The sequence below is a fragment of the Rosa rugosa genome, chromosome 4 (genome assembly GCF_958449725.1).
Source record: "Rosa rugosa chromosome 4, drRosRugo1.1, whole genome shotgun sequence".
In the NCBI taxonomy this organism is placed as follows: Eukaryota; Viridiplantae; Streptophyta; class Magnoliopsida; order Rosales; family Rosaceae; genus Rosa; species Rosa rugosa.
The window spans coordinates 32,844,741-32,866,491 of record NC_084823.1 but is presented as its reverse complement, the minus strand read 5'-3'; the positions used below and the strand labels follow the sequence as shown (position 1 = coordinate 32,866,491).

General features: G+C 38.7%; 3 protein-coding genes and 1 non-coding gene across 4 annotated transcripts; 1 reads left to right on the top strand and 3 right to left on the bottom strand.

The window, feature by feature from the left end:
- Positions 1 to 10,618: 10,618 nt before the first annotated feature.
- LOC133744670 (TMV resistance protein N-like) lies at positions 10,619 to 16,008 on the bottom strand. Its single transcript, XM_062172740.1, has 5 exons — positions 15,509 to 16,008; positions 13,165 to 14,260; positions 12,720 to 12,995; positions 11,539 to 12,627; positions 10,619 to 11,452 (listed from the first exon to the last, which is right to left on the bottom strand). Exons 1-5 carry the CDS (start codon positions 16,006 to 16,008, stop codon positions 10,832 to 10,834), a joined length of 3,582 nt encoding a protein of 1,193 aa, XP_062028724.1. The 3' UTR covers positions 10,619 to 10,831.
- Positions 16,009 to 16,620: 612 nt separating this feature from the next.
- Positions 16,621 to 17,353, bottom strand: LOC133746159 (polyubiquitin). The gene has a single exon (XM_062174317.1). It carries the CDS (start codon positions 17,269 to 17,271, stop codon positions 16,804 to 16,806), a length of 468 nt encoding a protein of 155 aa, XP_062030301.1. The 5' UTR covers positions 17,272 to 17,353; the 3' UTR covers positions 16,621 to 16,803.
- Positions 17,354 to 18,077: 724 nt separating this feature from the next.
- On the bottom strand, positions 18,078 to 21,285 carry LOC133706570 (uncharacterized). Its single transcript, XM_062132102.1, has 5 exons — positions 20,871 to 21,285; positions 20,254 to 20,349; positions 20,119 to 20,167; positions 19,482 to 19,610; positions 18,078 to 18,399 (listed from the first exon to the last, which is right to left on the bottom strand). The coding sequence occupies exons 1-4, from the start codon at positions 21,240 to 21,242 to the stop codon at positions 19,522 to 19,524; spliced, it is 606 nt and encodes a 201-aa protein (XP_061988086.1). The 5' UTR covers positions 21,243 to 21,285; the 3' UTR covers positions 18,078 to 18,399; positions 19,482 to 19,521.
- A 115-nt stretch (positions 21,286 to 21,400) lies between these two features.
- TRNAP-AGG (transfer RNA proline (anticodon AGG)) lies at positions 21,401 to 21,472 on the top strand. Its single transcript has one exon. It is a non-coding gene; the product is annotated as a tRNA-Pro (tRNA).
- The last annotated feature ends 279 nt before the right edge of the window (positions 21,473 to 21,751 follow it).

Below are 21,751 nucleotides of genomic sequence, written 5' to 3'. Positions count from 1 at the left end.
TGATACAATCTGGAAAAGATAGGATTCAGAATTCAAATCCAAGTCTAGAAAGGAAAGAGGTTTGCCGTTTGCGAGCAGCTTTTCTATAAGTTCTAGGAAAGTCAATCTTTCAGATTCTGCTAAGATTTGTAATATAGGCTTAGAAAGGCTTAGTCTATTAGGATTAGGAATCCTAAGAGCATCTCCAACCATTTAGTCAAAAGCCAAAGCCATATGCAAAATTTGACTCCACTAGTGTCATCACTATTCATTCAATTTTTGCATCTCCAACCATCTATAGTCAAAAGCCAAAGTCATTTTTTGAACCATCAGATTAGATATTCAGTAAATATATATTTACTTTTTTATTTTTAGAACCAATTAATCTCGGCCATTCATTTTAAATCTAATTAATCATAGCTGAATCTCGACCGTTGGTTTTCCGACCGTTGGAAGCCCCAACGGCTTCTGTCACTGGAGGGGCCCAGTGTCGGCTTCTTTTGCTGCGCGTGTAAGACGCGTTAAAGGCTGGGGGCCATTTTTTTGTCCTTTTCCGCGTTTATGGGATTTACTCTCCCTCTGCGCGTTGCCTTTCTCTTTCTCTCAGCACCATGTGCAGCTGGGGCCCAGCCTCTTCCGTCTGAAGCCAAAATGGCTTTCGTTCCAGCGAGTTTCGTCAAAATGACTCCACTTTTGACTAATAAGTCAAAATGGCTAAGGTAAGTGAATGGTTGGAGATGCCTTCTTGAAAAGCCAAAGCCATTTTGGCTTTTGACTACAACCGTTGGAGATGCCCTAATTGCATGTTGTATCAACAGCTTCTATGTCCTATAAATAGGAGCTGCAGGGGGTTTTCTGAAATCAAGACAGAGAGGGCAAAAAACTAGAGTCAAGGTGATAAGTAGTGGCGGAGCCAGAAATTGATCTCAATTGGGGCACTTAAATTTTTTTTTTTTTTAAAATTGAAACTTAAACTTAAAATATATCAAAATTTTAATAAAAATAAAAATTAGAATAAGGTTAAGGAAAGATTAATTTATTCAAAAAAAAAAAAAAGGAAAGATTAATATTTTTTTAAATTACATATTTTATTAATCAAACTTATAATTTTTAGATTTTAGACAATTTTTCATAATAGAAATATAATTTATCTTTGAACTTTTGAAAGTATATGAAATAATAGTATAATACTAATTTTTTTTTTTTTGCTGAGAAGAAATAATAGTATTAATGTTAAAAAAAGAAAGAAATAAAAAAAATTAGCACATTGAGTTTTGAAATAATAGGATTAATGTTAAAAAAAAAATAAAAAAACTAATAACACTTCGCTGGAACCAGCATTCGAACCAGGGACCAGCCTAGCAGCCTCACATATACATATGGCTCTACCACTGCGACAAGGCAGCATCTAGTGAATACAACGTAACTAGCTATATATATACTAAAATCTGACTGGGGCACGGGACCCACCGTGCCCCAACGTGGCTCCGCCCCTGGTGATAAGAGAGATAAGAACTAGTCTGAGGGGTTTGAGGGATCTGCAATAGGTACTTGTAAACACTTAAATTCTTCATGGTGCTAGTGAATCTCTCAAGGGAGATCACGAAGTGGACGTAGGCTAAAGTTTTAGCTGAACCACTATAAAACTGCTGTGTTTGTTTATGTTTTTAGTTCATCTATTCTCTGATTTTGCTTAAGTAGTAAAATACAAAGATCCTAAGGGAGCTTACACAATAACATGTTGGTAAATTATAATTCCAACATTGTAAAGGTCATGGATTTGACTCTCACGGGCATATGTAAGGGTGAGGTGGGCTAAGAAGTTTTTTTTTTTTTTTTTTTTTTTAATGTGGGGTTATTAATTTATCAAGCATTCATTTATTGAGATTTTACTGTATTAATCATATTATGAGAATAAATGAGGGGCCCTTGCTTTCAATTACTTGGGTGTACTAAAAACGAAAAATGGCTCTCCGCCTCCTTGCTAACTCTAGCCGTCATGGCTGGGGACTCCATCAATGGTTTTCGGCACCATCAATAAACAGTAGCATCTCTGCCTCACGTAGTCTTACGACCCTCCAACGTCAATTTGCTTTGACGATTCTCCAACCAGTTTTCTCCCTCAAAGAGGCTATATTCTCGAGTTCCACCGTGCCTCGCCACAATGGAGTTGGTGGCCTCTCAAGTTGGGAATCAAATGAGAATCCGAGTCAGATCCAACCTCCCAGAGGGCAACTAAAGAATGGTGGAGTTCGGCGTATGATTCTTGATGTGGCGTCCGAAGTGGAGGATCGGATCATAGCCTATGTAGTTGTACGTTAGGCTATGAGGTGGCTGTGGCATGGTTTGGGCCTGGTGCTGAAGGCGGCAGAGAAGGAAGAGTGGTTTTGGTTCTGCTCGGGATGGAGGCTGAGAGTGGCGAAGCCGGAAGGGTAATCATGGCAGCTGGTGGCAGTGAAATCGGAGGTTCGTCCAAGGCAAATGCCGACGACGCATCGATATGCAGGTCAGTTGCAGCGAGTGGCGGCGGGGATGACTACGGTGGCCTCTGTCGGTAGCAGAGGTAGAGGGGTGCTCACCCCTGGGTGGGTGCTGAGATCGGTTAGGTGGCCCAAGTCTCAGTGGAGGCCCAACCCAGATTGGGTGCATAAAGTAGTTTGGTGGCCAGAACAAATTGGTGGCCTAGATTTGAATAGGTGCCTGAATCTGTTGAGTTAACTGGTGTGGATTGGGTCTCCAAAGCATTTTGGAGTGTGTGGACCAAACTAATGAACTCGGGCTCTATAGGGTTTCGTATTTGAGATCCTGGAGGCTTGATCCAACTACATACTCTTATGGGGATCATAGGAGAAAGTTTGAGTTTCTGGTGTCTTGCCTGCAGAATGAAGGTTTGTTCCTAACATCTAGGTATTGATAATTTCTGGCGCATCGCAATTGAGCGCATTGGCAAAAGAAACTTTCATACTCTATTATCTTTCTGTTTTGAATAGATTTAGTTATGCCAGGCTCCTGTATAATGAAGCGGAATTGTTTCAAATGTAATGGTACCTAATTACCCTTTTTGGGGATTTGTATTGTGCCATTCTGGCCTGAGTTGCTATGAAATGATGTTATTACTTTAAAACAAAAAAATTACTTGGGTGTACCAGTTTTTGATGACTACCCAAACAAGAGTATAACGCATTAACTGACAAAGTGCGCTGCAAACTTGCAAACTCTCCTCTTGGAAAGGCCTCCAACTGTCACAAGCTACTAGAGTTCAATTAATTTTCTTTGTAATTCAAAGCTTATTAATTTATAACTTCCAAGTTTATGATGGTTCCTTATTGAAGAAACTCTAATCTTGAACACGTAATTTTTTCTAGTTTGGGGATCCTTTGAAGAAAGGAGTAGCTCTAAGCCTCTAATTTCTTGGAGTCAATGTTTCATGTCAGTTAATTAAAGAAGGGGGTCTGGGACTGAAAAATCTGTTTAGTCTCAACAAAGGCTTTTGCTTCTTTAGCGTGTTGGGAAACGTTACAGGCCACCTCCACCTCCTCAAAATTCCTTCAAGACTACTTCCTTACCCCTTCATTCCAAATGCTTAAGCACCACCAGCGCTCTTATGTGAACTAGGATGAAGAAATTATGGCCAACTCTCTATGCAGGTTTTAATGGATTGTGAATAATGTGTTGAAGATTCATTTCTAGAAGGATAATTGGCTTGGCACCTCCTATTGCAACATCACAAAATTTAGTGTTAGATGTAGTCAAATTCTTGACAGACAAGGTCAGTGATTACATAGTTGATAAAGATTGGTTTTTGCTTGCTCTTTTTTCTTCTTCTTTTCCAGATTTAGCAGAGCAGTGTTGAAACCGAAAAATTCAAATATCCAATTACAACGAGACTGACATCTAGTGCATTTCTATAGCAAAAGACAAAAGATTTTGAAGAAGTAGAATTGCCAACAATGCAATTAAAAATAAGTCGCAGTTTTGATGTCAGAAGAGAAAGAAGAAATTGAGGAGATGAAGTTTCCAACTAGTTCACTTCAAGTTGAAGTCTGTTGAACTCGATCTAAAACTCTCAAATGTTGTATGAAAGTTAAACTCATCACTAGTGCACTATATAAGCACCATGTACATGAAGAAAAAAAAGGGGACGGACATGAAAACGCAGCAGCGCGAAGAAGCACAGACGGAGAAAAAAAATAAAGCAAGAGCCGTTGGAGAAGAAGAAGTCGGAGCACAGCTTCGAGGTTCATTCAATCCGAGGTTCAAATCCGTCTCTTATCGTCCTCCTCCATCATTTTTTCTGCTTGCAGGTATTAAAGGCCCCATGCTAAACAAACATGCCGGAGCAGCGTCTCCACAGGCCATGTTGACGACCATGCCGGGCAGCGTCCCGATGACCATCAGACCATGCCGGAGCAGCGCCTCCAAAAGCCATGTTGAAGCTGCATGCTTCACCAAACTCACTCTCAACAACAAGGCAAATGCAAAGTTGATGGAGTTGATGAAGGTGCTAAACGACCCAAAAAAAAAAAAAAAAAAACTAACTAAAGGCCATGCACTAATCTCACAAGCTTTGCTTTGTAGAATCGCTGTAAATCTGTATGTAATTAGGATTTTATTTAATTAGGATATCCTGTAATTATGGAAAGATTGTTTCCTATTAGAGTTAGACTACTCTTTGGTACTTATATATATACCCTCATTGTGGGATGAATAGAATTATCGAATTAGCCCTGAATTGAAGTATTCTTTTCTACTTGGTATCAGAGCAGGTTCAATCCTTTGAACTTGCGCTGCATCCTTTGAATCCTGAATCCTGAATCCCAAAGAACACCACAAACTGCTGCGTACCACCACCGTTGAAATCAAACCATCCTGAATTTCAAACCACCATCACCTACCTTTTTTCAGAAAAAAAAAAAAAAACTTTGTTTTTCAAACATTCATATCCATCTTGAAACCCTTGAAAATCCAATCCTGCGAAAATTCCTTCTCTTTCTGGAGCTCGGTATTTTGTAACGTTTATTGATGATTGCACTCGCATGACATGGGTGTCATTACTGAAGAATAAGAGTGATGTATTTGGAATGTTTACCGAATTTCACAAAATGGTGGCAACTCAGTATCAACAATCCATCAGAGTGTTTCAGTCTGACAATGGTGGAGAGTTTGTGAATGGCCCTATGATTGAGTTTTGCCGGTCACATGGAATTCGTCATCAAACCTCCAATTCTTATACTCCTCAACAGAATGGTTTAGCAGAACGGAAGAACAGGCAGTTGATGGAAGTTGTTCGTGCTTCCTTATTTGGCATGAATGTACCTCGGTCCTATTGGGGAGAAGCAGTAAAATCAGCAGCATATCTTATCAACCGTACTCCTTCACGGGTGATTGAGTTTCAGAATCCTCATCAGAAGCTTCATACACTTTTGACCATCCCTTCTATGCCTAATTTGGAGCCCCGGGTGTTTGGATGCACAGCCTATGTTCATATTCCCAAGCCTCAACGCAGCAAGCTTGATCCCCGTGCCCGTAAGTGTATCTTTGTTGGTTATGCTGACTTCCAGAAGGGTTATCGATGTTATGATCCCCTTACTGACACTATACATGTCTCTCTTGATGTTGCTTTTCGTGAATCCGAGCCTTATTACTCAGGGGGAGCTTCTCAGTCTTCCCTTCAGGGGGAGAGAGGTTGTGAAGGGAATCCTCGTTCTATTATTGATTTTGATGTCTTTGAAGACTTGGAAAATTTGGAGGATACATTTGAGGGTAGAAATTTGGAAACAGAAAATGCAATTGCCGAACAGAGCATTGTGAATTCCAAAATAGACAATGCGACTGCCGAACGAAGTGTTGCGAATTCCGAAACAGAAAATGCGACTGCCGAACAGAGTGTTGTGAATTCCGAAACAGAAAATGTAACTGCCGAACAGAGTGTTGTGAATTCTGAGACAGAAGAGACGACTTTTCTGAATAGTTTGAATCAAAATCAAGACGTATCTGAAGCTCACACACAAGATATTCCCCATTCTGCATCACCAACTGAAGATCCCGGTCAGAATGATCCTCCTCAGGTACCCCTAAACTTTAATGAATCTTCTGGGTTAGAAAGTGTCGAACCTAGGAAATCACAAAGGGTTACCAAGGGAATTCCTAAGAAACAATATGAACCAGATATCAAAGCCAAAGCTAAATACCCTATAGCTAATTTTATGTCTAACTATAGGATTTCTGGGTCACATGCACTTGTTGTTGATCAATTATCTACTGTATCTATTCCTAGTAACGTGCAGGATGCATTGACGGATCCAAAATGGACAAAGGCGATGAATGAAGAATTGGAAGCTCTTCAAAAGAATGCAACATGGGAGCTAGTACCTATGCCAGTTGGAAAGAAGACTGTAGGGTGTCGTTGGGTATTTACTGTGAAGCTTAATGCAGATGGAACTATTAATAGATACAAGGCGAGGTTGGTTGCCAAAGGATATACACAACGCTATGGGATTGATTATGAGGAGACTTTTGCACCTGTGGCAAAGATTAATACTGTCCGGATTCTAATCTCACTTGCAGCAAACAAAGATTGGCCCTTGCACCAGTTTGATGTGAAGAATGCGTTTCTTAATGGGAATTTGGAGGAAGAAGTGTACATGGATGTGCCCCCAGGTGTTAAGAATTACCCAAGTGACGTTGGCAAGGTGTGTAAATTGAAGAAGTCTTTGTATGGCCTGAAGCAGTCTCCAAGAGCTTGGTTTGGAAGATTTTCAAAGTCCATGAAAGCCTTTGGGTACAGACAGAGCAATTCTGACCATACCTTGTTTATCAAACGCAAGAATGGTAAGATTACAGCTCTTATTGTGTATGTTGATGACATGATTGTTACAGGGGATGATCCGAAAAAGATGAATGAATTGCAAAAGTATCTGTCAAAGGAGTTTGAAATGAAGGATCTGGGACAACTGAAGTATTTTCTAGGTATTGAAGTTGCAAGGTCTAAGAAGGGGATTTTGCTTTCACAAAGGAAGTATGTCCTTGATTTACTTGCTGAAACAGGGATGCTGGACTGTAGACCAATAGAGACACCCATTGAGATGAATCACAGACTTGCTATTTATCCTGATCAAGTTCCAACTGACAAAGGGAGGTATCAACGTCTTGTAGGAAGGTTGATTTATCTTTCACATACTAGACCTGATATTGCTTATGCTGTGAGTGTTGTTAGTCAATTTATGCATTGTCCTAGTGAAGAGCATATGGATGCAGTCTTTCGTATTTTGAAGTACTTAAAGATGGCGCCAGGTAAAGGGTTACTGTTTCAGAAAAAAGATGAATTGGAAGTTGTTGGGTACACAGATGCAGATTGGGCTGGTGATAAAACTGACAGACGTTCTACATCTGGGTACTTCACTTTTGTTGGAGGGAACCTTGTCACTTGGCGTAGCAAAAAGCAGAAAGTTGTTGCCAGATCAAGTGCAGAAGCTGAGTTCCGAGGTATGGCACACGGAGTCTGTGAAATGTTGTGGATTCGTAATGTCTTGAAAGACCTGGGTTACAAGCTTAAAAAGCCTATGGATTTGCATTGTGATAATACAGCTGCCATTGAGATTGCACATAATCCAGTTCAGCATGATAGAACAAAGCATGTGGAGGTTGACCGTCATTTTATTAAAGAAAATCTTGACAGAAAGGTTATTCACTTTCCATTTGTAAACTCAGAGGAGCAATTAGCTGATGTTCTTACTAAAGGAGTGTCCAGGAAGGTATTTGACAGCTCAGTTGACAAGTTGGGCATGATAGACATCTATGCACCAACTTGAGGGGGAGTGTAGAATCGCTGTAAATCTGTATGTAATTAGGATTTTATTTAATTAGGATATCCTGTAATTATGGAAAGATTGTTTCCTATTAGAGTTAGACTATTCTTTGGTACTTGTATATATACCCTCATTGTGGGATGAATAGAATTATCAAATTAACCCTGAATTGAAGTATTCTTTTCTACTTGCTTCTCAGTGGGTGTCTCTCTCAAAATAAAAGGCAAAGAAGCCGAGAAAAAACAAATGAACAGAAGAGTTACAACCATGCAGGCAAATTTGTTCTTCATCAGTGAGAATGACGAAGTCACCTCTTGGAGAGCCACGTAATAACCAAAAGCAAAAACAAAACCAAAACACAAAAAGCATGATTAACTTTTGGTTTTGGGGCGGTTGTGTTGTAGACCAAAAATAATTAAGGAGGCCTTAATTGCCTATGCACGAGCCAAAACAATTGAGGCTTGGTTAGTTGGTGTGCTGGAGCTTTGTTTTAAACATGATTAATTAATTGAGTACAAGAGCATGTGTAGAGACAAAACATGATCATGATTATGACTTATGAGCATATGCGAGTCTCTTCCAGAGTCCCAGTCCCACCTGCAAGCAAAAGCACAATAACAAAGAGAAAAACAAATATATATATATATATATATATATATATATATATATATAAAGGCATGAGTTTTGTTCAATATGTTTGTGTAACTGCAAATTAAGGGTGAAACTAGAAGCAATTGATATATGACAAAAGCTTTTATTAAAGATAAGCTTTTCTTTGCTCCTCGCGGTGGTGGCTTGTTAACAAAAGATATGGACTCGTGAAGTCTGAGGGCTCAGGCAATTAAAATATAAAGCTGGATGCTGGGTTATAAACAGGTCAATTAAACCTTGTTCGTGGAATTAGGAAAGAAAGAAGCAAAAGTCAATAAGACAAAGCTCACGAAGACTGCAGAAGTTCAGCAAAGAAATTGCTGCAGAAGTTGTCTTTGGCCTTTCATCGAACAGGTTTTGTGCGTCATGTTGCTGCTTTACAAACAAAAGTATGAGAAGTGGCGAACTCCCAGATCATAACTCCAAATTGCTCTTTACTTGGTGGGCTGACATTGTCAGCAAATAAGTCGCGACTCCTTTGAGTAAAGATGAGGAAGACCAAAGCTAAAGATGAATTGGCTATTTGGCTTTTCTTCCTTATGGACCTTATGCCCTGGATCGTTGTGGAATGAAATAATTTAATTCCTTGACTTGCATAAAATACTTTCTGAAACCAGGATTACGGATTTTTTTTGCAACTATGTAAAAGATATTTCTGAAGATTTAAGGTCTAGTAAAAGTTGTTTATGCAAAAAAAAAAAAAAAAACGTAAAAGTTGTTGAGCCATGGAAAAATGACTAAATTGTGCTATTTTGGCTGTGGCATACAGATTTTATCGTATGGAGATTGATGATGCAAACTTACATGGGTGCAAGATTAATCTGATGCCAGAATGAATATCAACCCAGCTACAGATCTATCCCTAGCTAGCAGTGTCGCCACAGAGACTTTTCAATAATTATCATAGTGCTAATAAAGGCACGATAAATAATTACAAACATATACATTACACGTACGAATACATATAACATAACAATTCCTCAATTAGAGAACTGTACTAGAGAGTAGAGACAGAGTAGCATAAAATTCATAATGAGTCGGTTCATTGATTGCAGAGATACCGTCACAGTAAAACATACTTGGTGTCTATGGTTCACGGCAAACCAGTAAGATTATTTAAACATAAATTTCTATTCTTATTGTATCTTGAATCACTCTAAAATACATGCAACATTTTGTTTAGAAAACATAACTGAAATTGTGAGCATCTGAATTCACTATCACCATGACCATCGTATCTTGCAAGAGTATAAACGCTGAAATTATCTGGAAGCTACCATGCTTAAGGGAGTTTACTTTTACAAACAGTAGACAATTATATGCATGAATAATCCATGAAGTTTATCAACTATGTCCAAATACAGTGTAAGGTAAAGGGAAACAGTAATATACGAAATTGCTTCCGGCAGACAAGCTCTGGCAGATTGCCAAATTTCCTTTATAGTTTGGTATATGTTAAGTTATGAACTCCATGACTGGAAGTCTGGAACCCAACATGAAGTTAGTGCAGTTGGATTCATCACTAGTTGAAATGCACTCATAAATGACTTTACCTTCTACTCAAAACAGTAAACAAGTTGGATTAACATCACAAATAACCCAATTGTGAAACATGATAACATATACCTTGAACAGAATGATACGAATAAAGTGACTATAATATGATAATATATGAAATCCAAGCAGTATTATAGGACTATTGTATGAGTACTCGACTCGATGATGAAATGACACAACAGCAGCATGAAATGAGCAAATAGGCAGCCCTATTATAAAGGGGAGCCATCTGTTGAAAACAAACTCAATAATCCGAAACAGGACAGGGCATACATTTTCATAACTGTAACATCCATATTGAAAAAAGTAGACATTTGTGTTGTATACATATCCTTGGAAACTTATTCATATTCTTTAACCATAAATTATCAAACTTTTTGGATTTCAATTCCCCCTTTAGCCTCATTCTCTCCGATTTCAGAGTAAAAAAACAAAAGAAAAAACCACTGGTCTCACCTTATTACAATACAGAGAGGCAATAATATCGGTTTATTTCAAAACTAACTACAGAGAGGCAATTCAGTTTATTGTAAAACTACTTCAATAATATCGGCTACGCAAGTAAGAATATAGTGTCATTTGAAAATAACTTGGGGAGTCCACTAATATTAGGCAAAATATCAAAACTAGAGTGATCGAGACTCACCTTACTGTAAAAGATGAAGGCAAGAGAGCTCCAAAAAGTAATTTCTGCAGAAACTCAAATGAGAGAAGAGGAAGCATTGTCCATTCATGATCTGCAACTCATTTCGAGCCATGGGATCAGAAAGTCCTTAATTGTGGTCTTTCAGAGTGGCCAGTGGTGGATCACTGGATCCCCTATATTTCTGCCAGTCCTACAATTCTTCAAGTGTGCAAGTTCTGCTACCAGTGCCACTGGTTTCCCCTGCAACCGGAATGTCAAAACCAATCAATATATCTGGATAAGGGGACATCCTACTGCTTGATTGAGTGGTTGTTTGGTTCAACTCTTGCACTTCTTGCTCATATATCAGACGGACTCCACACTCCACCACCTCCAGACCCGGCCCTCTGGTTTCAAATAAGAACTCAAGCTGACTGCAACTGTTATGCCACCACTCTGTACCAAAATATTTATCACGAGATACATAGAATAGCCACAGGTGATCTGATTCAACCTGGCAAAATTCTTCACTAAAGCGAAATGCAGGCTGTCGGCCATATACTTCCAATTCTCTTCCATCGAGCTTCAAGCAACATACAAGATGATGTGTTGCATTAAAAGTCTTGAATTCATCTATATAAAGCTCATCCACCGGATGGTGCTCATGGAGTACAAAAACAGCACACAAAGCAAATCCCAAAAACCGACTGTTATTCCAATGTACACATAGAGATACAATTAATGAACACCCAACACACTGATGGCTGAACCACTCAGGAATATTACTTCCAGGAATTACAATTTGAAAAGTTTCCCTCTTATTAGAGATTCCCTGTGCAAGAAGAGATAGGCTGTCAGCTGATTAATGTCTATAAGTATATGAGCAGAAACACACGCACACACATGGAGAGGGAGTACCTGATACATGAATGTCTTCAGCATTTCAAATGCTATGTTATTGCATCCTTCACTGCCATTTAGATTGAAGCAATTGATGAAATTGAAATATGATTTGTTTAATTTGTTCAAATTCGATGCATCAAACAAGTATTTCAGTGAAGTACAACCATCTGCCCTTAAATCTAGTCTACTATTTGATGGAAGGTCTGACAACTCTTGAAGTCTCTTGCAATTCTCCAAGTTAAAGTTCTCAAGCTTAGAAAGCAATCGAATGCCTGAAGGAACGCGAACAAAATTGTTTCCACTTAGATTCAAGGTCACCAAAGAGGGAAAGTAACCGAATTTGTTGGCAAATGCACCTTCACCAAGATTGCAATTACTCAGGTTCAGATACGTTAAATTACACAGACCAGAAATAGGCAAGCGGAAACTCGTTGGCTCTGTATTCACTTTTTGCACCAATCCAGAAGGCATGAACTTATTTAAAGATTGCCAAACTACTTTGCATCTATGAAAGACTGAACCTTTCACATATTTTCTGCGATCATGGGTAGATGACATTTCTATTGCAGACCCACTATTCACATCAGTTTCCTCAAAACAGTCCATCTCCCCCACATTTACCTGATGTTTGCCAAGTTTCAAGCATCCAGAAAGATTAAGATTTTCAACAGACTTCAATTTATTGATGGTGCTTGGAAGACAGACAAGATTTTTGCAGTTGCTTAGATTCAATGTCACAAGGCCAGTCAGCCGTTCAATTGAAACAGGCAGTTCCTCAATGGCAGTCTCATCAAGACAAAGCACCAACAAACGTTCCATATTTCCAACAAACTCGGGAATCTTCTTAACTTTTGAGCAGTTAGAAAAAATTAATGTTTCAAGAGATTCCATTTCAATTCTACTTGGCAGTCTCTGGAGACTTTTGCAGTCTTTAAGATTCAGGACAATAAGCTTTTTGAGAAATCCAAGGGATTGATGGATTCTTACCAAATGAGAACATCCTTCAAGATCTAAAGTCTCAAGATTCTGAACACCTGCGAGGTCTGGGGTCTCCACAATGTTTTGAGAATGGCAGAGTTTGATGAACTTCAACTTGTCAAAATTCTGCTCATAAAATCGAAACAGTGAGCCACCACACAGAACAGACAATTTGCTTCATACAGATAAACAAGCAGTCTATTAACTAATAGCCATACCTTTGTTCCATTCCAAAGCTGTTTAATGTTGCTGTGGCACAAGTTAAGTTCAATAAGTTCATCTGCTTCAAAGTTTTGTGGGAGAGATCTCAAGGGATACCCAGTCCATTCGAGGAGTCTCAAGGAATTAGAAAGACAAGTGAGGCCATAGGGAAGGTCCACATTATGAATATGGAGAAGAATAAGTTGAGACAAATTTGAAAAGGCTTCTGGCTTCCAATGAGCCACTTGTAATTTAGTCAACTCCATTACCATGCCTTGGATTGAATCTGTTCCCTGATAATGAAAAACAGGAATAATAACTCAAGTGCAGAACACAAAGAATACCAAGACCTAAGCAGATTACAAGTAAATCTGCCTTATTTCTTTTTTGACACAATAATTGAAGTGCAGAACACAAATAATAATATGCTTAGCTTTTTTTTTTTCATTATCAAACTCTTACCTTATTTTTCTTCAGCACATTGTTGATGTCTTCATGAGACCATAATCTACTACGTTTGCCTGGCTCTTTGGGAGACTGTTCACGAACAATTTCCCAGCCCAATTCTTGTAGCAAATCATGCATCCACAGTTCGTTGTTGGGGATAGTTATGAGAGATCTGTCAGCAAGAACACTCAAACCAATGACAGGGTTTAGCTGGCAATAGTCTAGTATTTGTGTCACACGATCCTTATCCTTCCCCTTGTAAAAACAAGCAATATGTAGGAATATTTCTTTGTCTTTTTCATCGAGTCCATCAAAACTAATCCGAAGCACCTCAATAATGCGTTTATCTGGTGTGTTCTTTAGCCTATCTATTGCACTTGCCCATTCATCAGTTCTTCTACCAAACAGAAAAGAACCTAAAACCACGAGAGCCAACGGAAGCCCCTGAGCATACCCTAAAATATGGTAGCACAGATGCAAATAATCTTCTGGTGGTGGACATTTCTTAAAAGCCTTCAAACTCAAAAGTTGAAGTGCTTCATCACAATTTAACCCGCTTGCCTTGTATGTAGCATCAACATCATGTGCCTTTAACAACTGAAAATCTGTGGTGGTTATGATAATTCTACTCCCTGGACCAAACCACTCGCGACTTCCAGCCAATTTCTCTAATTGTGTTAACTGATCCACATCATCAATAACAACAAGCACCTTTATTTTACACAACCGCTTTTTTATCATAGCAGCTCCTGTGTATTCATCCTTTATATTTTTAACTTTTGCCATCAGGATTCTGGAAAGAAGTTTTTCTTGTAGAGAAACTAGGCCATTGTTTTTAGACATTTCTCTAACATTGGAAAGAAAGCAGGTTCGATCAAAATCCTGACAAATTCCATCATGTATAGCTCGAGCAACTGTTGTCTTACCTATGCCCCGCATGCCATGGATCCCTACAAAACGCACCCCACCAAGCTGCGGATATATGTAATTGCTTACTAAATCATGAATGCGGGAATCCATTCCTACGAAGCCCTTGTCAACACTTGAAGATGTATACACGGACTTGTTTAGTATATGATTAACAATTTGCTCAACTAGTTTTGATTGAGGTCTGAGAAAATTTAGATAAAATTTTGAGTTAGAAAGCCTAGCAATGTAACATAAGGGCAACTCCAACCTTGGGGTGCCAAACCTATTTTTGGGCCATTTTGAGACTTTTGATCTCCAACCCTTTGTTTTTGGGGGGTCTGGTCCTATAAATATAGGACTTGGACTCATTTGTAGTCTCAAATATGAGACTTTTCCAAGACCAGAACTGATTACTGTGCATGGGGGCCAGCCCACTTGCTGTCTCAGCCCACATGCCGAACCAACGCGCGGAACGAAGAAATTGAAGGAAACGCGCGCCAAAGGGAGAAGGAAGAGAGAGCACGCTCGGAACGCGCGCTGGAGAGAGAAGATTCCGAGCTTTCCGTCTGCAACCGTGGGCCCCTCGCCTGCGCAGCTGTCCCCTGGTGACCGTTGGAACCCCCAACGGTCATGAAATGCACGGTCCAGATGTTGCAGAAATCAATTTGGACGGTCCGATGTTACCTCTTTTTTTTTTTTTTTTTGACTGTAACGGATCTATTCAAGATCCAATGGTTCAGATTATTTGGAAAAAAAAGTGATGAACGGCTCTTATTAATTGAAGAGTTATTATTTCCTTTTTGTTCCAAAAAAAATAAAAAAAATTACCAGAAAATTGGGGGAAAAAATATACCCGTTGGAACAGTGAATTATAGGAAATTCTATAAATAAAAGCAAACCACACAAATAAAAAGCACACAACACAAAGTAAAAGCATACCACACAACAATACAACCAAAGTAGGCCATGACCACTTATCATGACAACATGGCCACTTATTGAAAGCACAAAACAAAAAAAAATGCTCATTAAATAAATTATCATAATTTTTAAATATTATGATAAAATGTTAAATTATTTTTTTTACCTTATTTAATTAAATTAACATATTTTTAATATAATATTCATCAAAATTATACTCATATTATATTTTAGTCAAGAATAGTGAAAATAGCACCCCCCATGGTTGAAGATGAGAATTGAGTCTTCAATAAATAGTGCAACAAGGGGGTGCTAAAATGAGAATAGCACCCCCAAATGAATCCCATGGTTGGAGTTGCCCTAACGGGGCAAAAACAATATTAGCATTTGGCAATATTACTGGATGTTCATTACTCTCCAATTCTCCATTCATATCCATCCCTCAATCAGAAAAATCCCAATCTAAATTATAAAGAATAGTTCAATTTCAAAAGGAAGGAAACACATAGTATGGAAGAAGGAGACTTACCGATAATTCTTGGAATCCCAGCCAGAAAGATTGGCGACCTCAGTCAAAGCAGCTCTCCAGGCATTTAGTCTGTCCTCATTCTTCACATAAACTTCTTCATGTTCCCTTATTTCTACTTCATGTTTATTTTTGAGCTGAAAACTTCCCCTTTGGTGCCGCACATCAGAAGGATCCACGCCGTAGTAGAAGACGGGGAAGACTTGTTGGCCCATCTCTTTCATGCATTGAATAATCTTGACGAGTTCATCCAAGCACCATGACGAGCAAGCATAGTTGGGTGAGAGAATGACAATCGCACATCTAGACTCCTCAATTGCAGCTGAAAGTTCAGGTCTAATGGATTTTCCTTTCTCAAGATCTGTGTCATCCATAAAGGTGAGAATTCCTCTCCGAATTAGTTCAGAATACAGATACTCGGTAAAAATCTTGCGCGTATCTAACCCCCTGAAACTTAGAAACACGTCGTATTTCCATTGTCGACGAGAAGAGGTTGACGCCATCGATCTCCTAATCGGAATTGAATCAGAGTCGCCTGTCGTCGACGGAAATACTCTCTTTCTAGTCAATCACCCGACTTGAGATTCCACTCTCCAGCTAAAAGGATTACTTCTATTTCCACCCAACATTGTGCTTTGAATATAATAATATTCAACTTGTCTATATCTTTTTGACAATTTTCAATTTGTATAAATTTCTTTTATGGTACTTGAGGTATATAGCTAATTGGACAATTTGGTACCTGAGCTTAGCTTCGTTTTTGACCTTTTTGGTATTTCTGAGAATGCACAATATAATGGATCAAGACAAACCGAGATGGGATTCAACAACCCTTATTTGAATGTACGGGCAGAAGTAGAGACTCTACAAGATAACATAGAACGCCACAAAACACAAGTAAAACGATCATTATTCATGCTAATTAGAGTATAACGATCTGTAACCTGACCCATGTTACTGTTAGTTGCAACCATGCATATTCGTTCAAATTTAAATCGAGTTTTCTAGGAAAGAAAATAAGTAGAACCTCAACAATAATATCAAGCCCACAAGATGGATCGATCATAATAATCTCTAAGAATGTTCATGAAAATCAGTGAATAGGTTCTATTATTTAATGCAAGGCAAGTAGAACAGTAGAGATAATATTTTGCATCATTCAAAATAAACCTGGAAATTAAACTAAAACAATAAGTAAATGGAAAACACAGTCTTGGTAATCAGAAAAAGAATATTAAACGACCTAACAGATCGAACTTCCTTAATGGCATAAGTACTATATAGAACGACCAAAATCCTCAGAAATCAGCACCACCACGGAGACGAAGAACAAGGTGCAGGGTAGACTCTTTCTGGATATTATAATCGGCCAATGTACGACCATCCTCCAATTGCTTTCCGGCAAAGATCAGCCTCTGCTGATCCGGCGGGATACCCTCCTTATCCTGAATCTTAGCTTTGACATTGTCAATGGTATCGGAGCTCTCCACCTCCAGAGTGATGGTCTTGCCAGTCAAAGTCTTCACAAAAATCTGCATGCCACCGCGAAGCCTGAGCACGAGATGGAGAGTCGCCTCCTTCTGGATATTGTAGTCGGCGAGGGTCCGGCCGTCCTCAAGTTGTTTGCCGGCGAAGATGAGCCTCTGTTGATCTGGAGGGATGCCCTCCTTGTCCTGGATCTTGGCTTTGACGTTGTCGATGGTGTCAGAGCTCTCCACCTCAAGGGTGATGGTCTTGCCGGTTAGGGTTTTCACAAAGATCTGCATGAGTAAAGATGGAATAATCTCAAGTTGAAAGGGGTTTGGAATTCCGAGGGAGAGCTTTAGAAAGGTGTGTGAGAAAGTTGAGAGCAAGAGGTGGTATTTATAGATAAAATAACACAGTAGATCCCTTCTTTTCTATTTCAGAAAGGACGAGAACCTCTACGACTTCTATATATATGGAATACAATTACGAACTCTGTAATTTTAGAACTCTACTAATACAGAAAATCGTATTGGTTTAGGATATGTATTCACTATATGCTGTGTTCTTCGCGGTAAATTTGAGGGGACAAAAGAAAAAAGAACCGTTGAAAAATTCAGAACCGTCTGAAAATGAAGCAGCTGATTGTGAAGTAAACCAAAACAAAAGCAACAACTGAAATTGGATGAGCATCATACCTCCCATTTTTGGAGGCCTCTGAATTTCGTTACGCGCAAGCCTTTTCAGTTGTCATTGTAGTATTACTACATAAATTTTCACAATTTAGCGTAATCCTAACCCAAACCAAGCAATTATATATCAAGTTTTCCTCCTCCATGCCCTAATGATCCCGTATTGCCTACACCAGAAGATGGCACCAAGTTTTCCTCTCTATATTTCTCATCTATTTCACTCGTGTTAAATGCAGATAGCTAGGATGCATCTATCCAACTCTTATTTAAAACCTTTGTGCCTACTTCATTCTTGACCGCCACAGAGGCACCAAGGCAAGTCAAAGCATCAAAGCATGGGGCGATTTAGTTAACTAGGGTTGCCATTAGACTAATAATTAAATGGTGTAGAAATAGTGACAGAAGGTTTTATGTTCAGTGCTGTAAGGCGAAGGTGAACCAACACACAAGCAACTTGCAAAGTACATGCATGTAAGCAGAATAAGCAAAAGTACTAGTTACATAATAGAGTGATGATCTAGATATATATGATTTTCTTATCTATGTCTAAGCACTGTTCCAAAATAGGGTTGCAACAATAAACAATTGGACTACGGTTTCATCATGGTAAGAGAAAGAACGCAGTTTCAACATGGTTAAGCCTATCATATTAACAAACTCATATCATACTATCAGCTAATTGTAGATCCCTCTGAATCCAGTCCACTACTATCTCCCATTCTCCCCCACTATGCATCCCTGAAAACAGAACACAAGGAAATATGTAAAAATTGAAATGACTAAATGTATCTAAGTAAAGGTTTTGCTGAAAATAAAGCATCAAATCACTGGAATGTCAGCCAAAATTTAGAAGAAACGATACACTTAAGAATCTTCAGTTAACTTGCATGTGAGAATACAATTGCAAGATGGACTCAGCAGGCTTACAATTGAATGGCATATCTACAACTCTGGTGACAAGATGAGCATATAAATATCACATGCAATTCATGTAAATAGGTTATGGCAAATGAACGGTTAAGACTTATGACTGAAGACAATATCAAGACTGCAGGGTATTTGTCACTCCTCTTAGACAAACTCCCTTGGAGACATAAGAGTCTAAATATCAGAAAGCGCGTATCCTCAAATAGGAGTGTTGAAAGTATTATTGACCGTGGGTACAGAATACATTCACTCTACAAGAATAGAATGAATTCTTAAGGTCTGAATATGCATCCAGACTCCTTTGGATGTATCAGTTGTCATATAATCTGATGAAATATCAGAAAATGACGTGCGTAAATGAAAGTAAAGTATCATACAGAATGCATTTTACTCTGCAAGAATACAGTAATACTTAAGGTCTGAAGACAAATGGATAGTTAGAAGAAAAATTGATCGTCTCTCATTAATGAACAGAAAGGAGTGAAGAGTAGAATATGCATCCCTGCTCCTTATTATCCATCAATTGTCATATACTCACAGATGTGCCTTTGCTTTAGCAATTTAGTGGAAGAATGAGAAACCTGCTCAAGTGTTCATAGTATGTGACTAATTGTCTAAAAATTTCCTTTGGTTTCTTTCATCTTATGAATGATTCTAAGAAGCTATCCAAGTCACCTATCCATATCTTAATATAAATCATAATACTCCACAAATTGTAACCTACTTTTGCTCTTTTGTTCAATCTCTTTTTTATTCCTTCATATTTAGTAGTCTGTAATGAATGTTAACATAATTAACATGTGAATATGATACAGATTAACCAGATAGACTTAACAACAATCAACAAAATGCTTCAACTAATACTGACCAATATTACACAGTAGAATACTCACCTAAACTTTCTGGTGAACATATGAGACAGAGACATAATAGCTACTTTGATGAAATCCCATAACGGATGTTAAGGGCATCAATTGCTTTCTCAAAGGACTGTGACAACTCAGCGATGGATGTTTTGCAAGCTGAAATTGAAACTCCAGATAAATTAGTCAGAGTGATTTAAACAATAGTTTATAACTTACTGGCACAAATCACACTGTTACATGCTGACAGTACTTACAAGTCACTTTGTTTGTCCTCTTATTATTAATTTTTTTTCCTTTTCTATCAACAAAATCCATTATCCTATTAATAATAGTATTACTGGCTATGTGCATTTGAACAGACAAAGAAATTTTATCCAGTTTGTATCAAAAGAAAAGCATTACATATAAGAAGTAGTAATGTGTGCATATCTACAGAGTCGAGGGGAATATAAGTCATTTCCACACACAGGACCCAGTTATCACTTGTCAAAACCTTTTACAGGTTATGGATTGTATCTCAAGGTTTCAAGTGACAACACAACATAATATTTACATCAATAATTAACTTTCTCCAGCATAGTATGAGAACCAAGACCATGACTACATGAGTTATGAAAAATCCCATATGTATGCAGGTCAGAAAGGTATTAAGCTGAAGACATACCACGAGAAGCCGAGGCCTGTGCATCTGCCATGAACTCTGCATAAGAAGCCTGCAAAAGAAACAATAGGTTACACATAAGATATAGCAATAGGATACACGATTAAAAGGATAACAGATTCAGATCAAAGGATATACCATCATTGCTTCCCGACTTTCAGTAGTCCTTTGGGTCATCTTCTTGTATTCCTTGTCTGCTTCATCCAACATTTGCTGACTTGCTTGAGTCTGAATCTGAAAACACAGAAAGCCAACTAATAAACAGCTGACAAATTTCCCTACTCCAAATTCTAATGCTCCTTTTCCCTCTACTAACAAGTCCTACGAATTCATCAGAATAAATTTGTCTTACCAAACATTACTAGGGAAATGGTTAAGCTACGGTATGATAACAAGTGTAATTATCAAAATCATGGTTGAGCTGAAAATTCAGGTTTTACGCAAGCCAAACAGGCTACTGCTACTCAATCCTCACTAGCTTTCTAAACATTTTCATGCATTTTCTCGGCTATCCTAACCCTATCTCACTCTACACTATCAGCAAGTTCATAATCAGATCTCAAATCTAGTAATCTACTATCCTATAGCCGCAGAAATTTGTTATTACTAGGCGAACTCAAATTTCTATTCAGTTTCTTCGGATTTTTCAGTAACCAAAGCAAATAATCAATCACAAAACTCAAAAAATGGTGATAAGTAACGATTCCACACAAGAATTCATTTCGAATTCGACAAATAGAGCGAGAGAGAAAGACCTTAAAGCGCTTGTGGAGTCGAGAATGAGCGGAATCGCAATCCTTGAGGATCTCGGTGTGAGAGCGATCGATGTGTTGCTTGAGATCCTGGAGGCGCGAGGAGGCGAGGTTCTTGAGATCGGGAATCGAAGCCAGGCCGTTGGCGTCGGCGAGCGGCTTAGAGGCTGCTGCCGGAGATGGAGATCCGATGATGGAAGAAGCTCTGACAGCTGTCATCTTCTTGGCGCGCTTGTTGCTGTTGTTGAGAAGCGTCGATTTGGGAGGAGATTGGTTCGGAGAAGGAGGAGACGCCACTCGCGGTGGCGTTTCGAGAAGCGCGGCAGCTGAACTCCGGCGAGTGCTTCGTCTTCCACCGCCTGAACCTTTCTTCATCTCTCTCTCTCTCCACTCTTCTAAGCTTATGAAAATTGAAAATCTCTCTGAATATTTTAGCAAATGGACTTGGCGCCCAAGACGAGGCTTTTATATGCAATTTTTTTAGGCTTGAGTTATTGGATAACAATATCTACTTTTGGAGAACCATCACACAAGGGCATTTGGTCTAGTGGTATGATTCTCGCTTAGGGTGCGAGAGGTCCCGAGTTCAATTCTCGGAATGCCCCAATTATCTTTCTTTTTTTCTTTTTTTTTCGGGAATACATGTCAACTGAGGTGCCTGCATCTCTAGTACTAGGAGAACACTACATATTGATTTTGTCAAGAGTTGCTGGCTGCCCAAAAGCAACACAAAATTCACCCAGCAATGTTTCATTGATGTAGCTGCAGGTGAAGATGTGAAATGAGACCAGACTTTAGTGGTTCTACAGCTTTTATTTACTATCCTCAGAAATATTGTGAGCTAACTACTCCATACAAAGAACAAATAGGTATGGAGATAATGA